This window comes from Muscardinus avellanarius (assembly GCF_963383645.1).
Source record: "Muscardinus avellanarius genome assembly, chromosome: 11".
Classification (NCBI taxonomy): domain Eukaryota; kingdom Metazoa; phylum Chordata; class Mammalia; order Rodentia; family Gliridae; genus Muscardinus; species Muscardinus avellanarius.
In genome coordinates, this window is record NC_137797.1 from 65,884,186 (window position 1) to 65,892,197 (window position 8,012).

Sequence of the window (8,012 nt, forward strand, 5' to 3'; positions counted from 1 at the left end):
AGATATGTTCCTTTTGTTCCAATTCTCTTCAGTGCTTTTGACATGAATAATTCTTTTTAATTGCTTTGAGAACTTACTGAAATACAGTTACATCATTTATGATTAAATTCCTCAGTTTCAGCATATTTACATCTCCCCTTTCACTACTACAATTTCCTGAGTACTGGGCAGTAACTTAGCCATCAGTATTCTAGATAACAAGTGAGAAAGAATCCCTGAATAATTTTACCTTGTTCAGAATATGATATCTAATTACTTGGTTTGGCTATGGAACTCACTTATCTTCTGAGTATAATATTTTCAAGTCTAAAGATCCTGTTTTTTATTTCCTGAGAAATAAACTCAAATCTTTGTGTATGTAAGAAGCAATCATCCAGCATCAAGATGTGGAGGGTAGATCTAAATAGAAACTGCATATTTGTAAGCATAGTTCTTAAGAAAGACGAGTTCATGAATTACAAAATGAATGTGGCCTAAATAGACCATGATATCTTTCTCTTTCAATAATTTGAAGTCTTGAGATAGAAGGCAAAACCCCAAGTATGCCATGAACTTTGGGTGATGATGTGCCAATGTGGGTTCTTTAGTTGTAACCAATGGCCTGCTGCTCTGGGGGACAATGTTGATAATGGGGAGACTGTGCATGTGTAAGTATCAGAAGTACATAAAAATTTTCTGTGTCTTCCTTTCAATTTTGCTGTGAATCTAAACCTACCCTAAACAAGTAAAGCCTAACAAAAAAGAAAGAACAACAACAAAACCCAGAAAACATTGCTGAGAAAAATTACAGAAAATCTAAATAAATGGAGAATACCATATCTATTAATTGGAAGACAATATTGGTAAGAGATCGGTTATACCCAGATTATGTACAGATTTAGCTTAATTCAAATAAAAATTCTAACAAATTTTTTTTTTTAGGAATTGAAGTTTATCCTAAAATTTTACATAAAAATGCATATAACCCAGGATGGACAAAACAATTTTAAAAGAATGAAGTTGAAGGTCTCAAACTTCCTGATTCAATTATAAGACTACAGTAATTAAGATAGTTTAGAGTTATCAACATACCCAAACAAACCAAAAAAAGAGTTGATAAATAGCTACACAAGTACATGGTTAAACAATCTTCTGCAAGAAACAAAAGCAATTCACTGGAAAAAAGATAACCTTTTCAACAAATAGTGGAATAACTGAATATTCAATTTTAAAAACAGAAATTTCTGTATCTCTAACCATATATAAAAAGAGCTCAAAATGCATCAAATAAGTAAATAAAAAAACCAAATTATAAAATTATTTGCAAATATAGGAGAAAATGTGACCTTGAGTTAGGCCAGAATTTGTAAATGTCATTAAAGAATCAATAAACAATTGATAAATTAGACTTTATTAAAATTAAGAACTTATCTTTGAAAGACATTATTAAAATAATCAAAAGATAAAAAATATACTTGAAAACTTTTTGCAAATCACATGTCTTTACCAATAACATAATCCAGGATTAAAAACTCAACAAAATGAAAATTATCAATTTAATAAAATTTGACAAAAACAATTTAAATATATAAGCCACCAAAAATACATAAATTTTAATGAATATATAAGTCAAACATGAGTAGTAAAGAAATATAAATTATATCAGAATTTCATTTTCATTTTGAAATGTTAATGGAGACTAACTGGAAAAAAAAATACCTAACAAGAAGATCTATCTAGTAAGGGGGAAAATATTCTCTGGGAAGAAAGTGACCAATATAAGCAAATATTAAAAAAAAAACCAACTGGGAAGAAGAGTTAATTAAAGAACTGAATAAATATTGAAAACAATGATAGTTACGAAGGATAAGAATAAAACAAGATAAAAGTAGAATAAATAAATAAATAAATAATAATAAATAAATAATAAATAATAAAATAAATAAATAGATAGATAAATAAAAAGGCAGAATTCTGGAGAAAATCATTAAGCACTCATAGAATGATATTGTTATAATTTTAATATTTTTGAATTTCAATTGTACAGAAAGAAATTAGTAGGAATTGTTGTTTCATACTACACTGTTATCTTTGTGTTACACGTGGACACTAATTCTGGCTCCCTCTTACAGACCTGAATCATCCCAGCTCAAGGTAACATTATGATTACCTTTTTAATCATTCAGTTACTGAAATGAATATAACTCGATGGCATACATATGCATTCCTGAAAATTTTGGTGTTAGTTGTTTTACTTAAAGTTATTTCATATAGAATTCCATATAATTTATACATGCACTTCCTCTTCAAAAGGTGAAACTTTATTCTGCATCCCCTAAGTAGGAGCTATACTTAGTGACTTGCTTCTAAAGAGTACAAATGGAAATGGGGAAACGTAATCCTATAGAAGTGATCCCTGATAAACACTACCTTAGCAGTAAGGTCAACATCATTAGGAGTAAGTTACATTGATAGCAAGTATCCTTAACTGTAGTGCTGAGAATGACTCTCCACTCAGTCATCTTTCTTCCAGAAACCCAGAAATCAAGTCTGACCACAAGAAAAAACTCAGAACTCCAATAGAGGGATGGAGAAATATTTTGTAAAATCTAACTGGTACTCCTCAAAAACTGTCAAGATCATCAGGAACAAGAAAAATCTGATAAAATGTCACAGTGCAGTGGAGGGTAAGGAAGCTTGATAATAAAATGTAACGTGGTATTCTGGAAGGGTTTCTGGAACAAAAAAAAGAACATTAACAACAAAACCAACTAATAAAATGTGAATAAGTACAAAGTGTAATTTTTAAGCAAAATATTTTGCCTATATTTTGAGATGTTTTTTCCTTAATGTATTATTGCTTAGATTCATGCTCATTTGGGGGTATATCTACAATTTGTCTCATTCTCTTGCAAAAATACCTCATTTTTCATTCATCAACAAGCCTATTGATGAACATTGGTTTATTTCTGGAATTTTAACATTCTAATGTGCATCTCTTCCTGTACATGTGCAAGGTCATCTTTTGTGTATCTATTCAGAAGTGGAATTTCTGGGTCATACAATACATACATGTCCCACTAGAAGATAGTAATTTTTTACATATTTACAAATGCAATGTAAAATACAGCCTGTAGAACACTTGTAAATTTTATCATATTTATTCATTGCCATCCCAAGAGCCTTATTTGTACATTTTTTACTGGTCGCTACCATAAAATTTTGGTACCATAAATATACTCTAAAATGATACATTGTACATTTATATAATGAAGCAAATTTTATTTACACGTATAAATAAAAAGATATGATACCTGAGACGATTATACAAAGGAAGAATAAGATATTGCTACTACCAATGAGAAACGATTCTTTTTCCTTGGAGGTGATATTGCCCATTTGAGATTGCATCCTGTAGTCCAGATATATGCTTCAGCCATGGCATGATCAGATATTTTCATTTTTTCCAATTGAAAGTGTGTAATATAGAATTTTATTGTAATTTTAATTTCTATTTCTCAAATCTTAATATCCCAATTAATTTGATTGTTTGCTCCTCTGTGGAATACATGTTAACATATTTTGTCTGTTTTTTATTGGTTGCTATGTCTTTATTATGAATCTGTACAAGTTCAATATGTAATCTTACTGGTTGTATACACTGTGAACATATCCTTTCATCTTATATTTTATACTTTCACTTTCTTTTTTTTGGGGGGGGGTGATACTGGGGGTGGAACCCAGGGGCTTTTCTACCTCCGGGCTACACTCCCAGACCTATTTTATACTATTTGGAAACAGGGTCTCACTACGTTGCTGAGAGCCACACTAATTAGCTGAGGCTGGCTTTGAACCTGTGCGACCCTCCTGTCTCAACCTCCCGAGCGCGGGGATTGCAAGCGTGCGCCACCACGCCCGGCTCATATACTTTTACTTTCTATAAAGCATCCTTTCATAGGCAAAAGCTCTTAGTTTAAGGATATTAGTATGTACATGTATTTTCTCTTGATTCTCTTCATAATTTTTGAACAATATATTCTATCACTATCACATGATCTAATGAATTTTGTAATTTTCCACTAGTGCTCATATACTTCATTTGTTGAATTGTTTCTAAGTTTTCTATAATCTCTGCTACACCTTAAATGGTATAATCTTAAAATTAAATATTGTACCTGTTTATTGCTATTGTATAGATATGCAACTGATTTTTTACATTAACCAAGACATGATCATGTAAATGACAATTTGATTACATGTGTATTTAATTCTATTTATTATCATATTACACTTGCTATATTTCTGATATAGTGTGTAAATGCCTCAGAGATAATGGCCATTTTTGTCTTTTTCCTAATTTTAAAGAAAGTATCTCTAATCTCTACTGGCTAGAATGTTTATTCATTAAGTTTGTGTATGTATACATTATCTGGCTAATAAAGTCTAGTTATTTCCTATATTTGTTTTCTCATAAAATTGTGTTCATATTTATGAAATTCTTTGTCTATAGCTTCCAAAGTTAATGTTTCTAAAATATTTTAATCAAGTAGAATGGTAAGCATGACCCTGGATTTTTTTTTTTTTTTTTTTTTTTTTTTTTTTTTTTTTTTGGTGGTACTGGGGTTCCTGGAAGCCCTTCTACCTCTGGGTTACACTCCCAGATTTATTTTTTATATTTTTATTTGGAAACAGGGTCTCTTAAGCCAGCGCGGCTGGCTTCAAACCTGCACAAGCCTCTTGTCTCCCCCTCCCAAGCGCGGGGATTACAAGCGTGCACCACCATGCCCGGCGACTCTGGATTTTTTAATAAACCATCGGTGTGTTTATCACTTTGAATCTCATTATAATGTACAATTTCATTGCACTAATAAATTTTTTAAAAATTGTCTACCTGGCATAACAATAACCTAACCAAAAGGATTTTTTTTAATTCTCCAAAACTTTGATGATAAAACTAGAATTCAGTAAATAAAAAGAGATTGTTTAAATAAATTATATTGAAACAAGCAAGAAACCACATCTAAATAAATCATGGGTGAAAAGAACTATTATGATTACAGAAAATTATAGAACAAATTACACTGGACACTATATAAACATTATAAACATAATTCATGAAAATAAAATAATAAGCATTCAGGCCGGGCGTGGTGGCGCACGCTTGTAATCCCCGTGCTTGGGAGGCGGAGACAGGAGGCTCGCGCAGGTTCGAAGCCAGCTGCGCTGGCTTAAGAGACCCTGTTTCAAAAAATATAAAATAGGTCTGGGAGTTTAGCCCGGAGGTAGAAGGGCTTCCAGGAACCCCAGTACCACAAAAAAAAAAAAAAAAAAAGCATTCAGTATATGAATTTAGAAAAGAACCAGAAGATCTTGAGAAAATAAAACAATTGCATGGTATACAGATGTATATGCAGATATTAATACATTTAATGAGTATTAATTTATCTGTATTGTTTTGTGTTGCAATTTAAATATACTTAGACAAAGTAAAACAAAAAAAAAACTATGTAATTACTAAATATCACACCACACAATGCTTTTATAATAATGCTAGAGAACTCAAAGATTTGTGGGGTTTTGTTTGTTTGTTTCTTGCTGTGCTGGGGATGGAACCCAGGGCATTACAACTCTGAGCTACACCCCTAGTCCTACTTTTTATTCTTTATTTTGAAACAGAGTCTCACTAAGTTATGGAGGGCCTCACAAGTTGCTGAGGCTGGCGGCAAACCTGAAATCCTCCTGTCTCAGCCTCCCAAATACTAGGATTACATGCATGCACCACCACACCCGGCTGAAACTGAAGGTTTTAATGGTATGAAGCCAAACCCCTGGTGAATCTATTTAACAACTAAAATAGATTAAATTTGTCATGATTAAAAATAAAAGCAATCCAGGCGTGGTGGCACACACTTGTAATCCCAGCATTTAGGAGGCTGAGACAGGAGGATCACAGTTCTCGGACAGCCTCAGCTACTTAGTGAGGCCCTCTGCAACTTAGTGAGACCCTGTTTCAAAATAAAGAATAAAAAGTAGGGCAGGGGGTGTAGCTCGGAAGTTGAATGCCCCTGGGTTCCATCCCCAGACCCGCCAAAAAAATAAAAAAAATTAAAATACAAAGCAAACATATCCACAGACATGAAAAGGAACAAATTATTACAGGGAAATATTTTATATAGTTCTATGGCATTTGTTTTTCAAATCTAAAGACAAATAGAATTTTCAATTGATACTTAAGTTGTGAAAATGATACAGGTCTCTAAATAGAAACTAAATAAGCATAAGTAATACTGATTATTTATCAAACATTCATTAAGACCACATGACAATATGATTTTACAATAGCTATACTGCTTTTGGTTATTTATTTTGGCTTCTTGAAGGAATCACTAATATTTGGATAATTAACAATATTATTGTGTAACCACTGGAGTCATTCTTTGTTATTATTTGACAAAGCCAATAATTTACATTACCATAGCTCTCCTAATTTTTATTTGCAAAGATTGGATGTTGAACTTGATGAAATCAAAGGGCATAGAAGATTCAGTAGTTTCTGTCTCTTTCTCCCTCACAACAGATAAATAAGCATGCCGATATTTATACATATTATTTCCACTTATCTTATTGATCAATGTAATATGCATACTAATTTGGTAGTGCTGTATTTCACTTTGAAAATATGTAATACCTAGATATCACTCTATAGTTATATTAAAATATTAAAAACCTATATTGATTTTTAAATTCACCTTTAGAAGTGCTATGAATTATTAAAAATGAAAACGAGCTTTACCGTCTAAAACATTTAGATGACTTTCATTGAAGCTGTGTCATAATAAGCTAATTATAATATTGCTTTTTAGCTGAGTCTACATTTTTATGGATGTTAGTGAATTTTTCTCAAGAATATCTTTTTCAAAGCATTTTTTACCTCCCTGTTTCTTAGACTATAAATCAGGGGATTCAACATAGGGATGATGAGAGTGTAGAATACAGCTATAACCTTGCTTTTCTCGGGTGAGGCGATGGCCCCAGGCTGGGCGTACATGAAGAACACGGTTCCATAAAATAAACTCACCACTGTGATGTGCGAAGTGCAGGTGGAGAAGGTCTTCCTCCTGCCGCCGGTGGAGGGGATCTTGAGGACCGTGGAGAGGATGTACGCGTAGGACACCAGGATGACAGTCGTGGTGGTGACGATGATGAAAGCAGACAGGATAAACAGCACCACCTCGTTCACAAAGGTCTCAGAACAGGAGATCTTGATCAGGGCCGGGACATCACAGAAGAAGTGGTCCAGTCTGTTTTCTTGACAGAAATGCAAACTGAAGGTGAAACCTGTCTGTATCATGGAGTTGATGCCTCCGCAGATGTAGGAGCCAAGCACCAGATGCACGCAAGACTGCCGAGACATGCGCGTGGTGTAGAGGAACGGCGAGCAGATGGCCGAGAAGCGATCGTAGGCCATCACCGCCAGGAGGAACCCTTCAGTCCCAACGAAAAGAGCAAAGAAAAAGAACTGCGTGGCACACCCATTGTAAGAAATTTTCTTTTCCTTGGACAAGAAAGTAGCCAGAGTTTTGGGTGCAATGACTGTGGAGTAGCAGAGATCTAGGTAAGACAAATTTCGGAGAAAGAAATACATAGGTGTGTGAAGTCTGTAGTCTATCTTAATGACAATTAGCAGGCTGATATTTCCTAGTAGAATGACCAGATAGATAAGCAAGAACAAGAAGAACAAGAGAACCTGTACTTCTGGAGATGTCCTGAATCCCAGCAGGATAAACTCAGTCAACTCTGAGTAGTTTCTATTTGGTTCACTCTTCATCACTGAGACCTATCAGAGAAAATGAATGTGTTATCGAGAAGCCTATGGAAAGCCTTGATCAACTCCTGCTAAGTTCTCACTGGAAAAAAAAAAATGCTAATACAAATTGTGGGCCTCTTGGCAGAATATCTGAGAAAAGAGCTTTATATATTTGGAGTCACTCACTGTACAACCAAAATGAGGCTGTTTACTTTTTTGTTCTAAT

The 8,012-nt window shown here is 33.5% G+C and overlaps 1 protein-coding gene across 1 annotated transcript; it reads right to left on the reverse strand.

The window, feature by feature from the left end:
• Nucleotides 1-6,865: 6,865 nt before the first annotated feature.
• LOC308269503 (olfactory receptor 9S13-like) lies at nucleotides 6,866-7,807 on the reverse strand (the record flags this gene model as incomplete). Its single annotated transcript, XM_080704867.1, has 1 exon — nucleotides 6,866-7,807. One exon carries the CDS (start codon nucleotides 7,805-7,807, stop codon nucleotides 6,866-6,868), a length of 942 nt encoding a protein of 313 aa, XP_080560993.1.
• Between the last annotated feature and the right edge of the window lie 205 nt (nucleotides 7,808-8,012).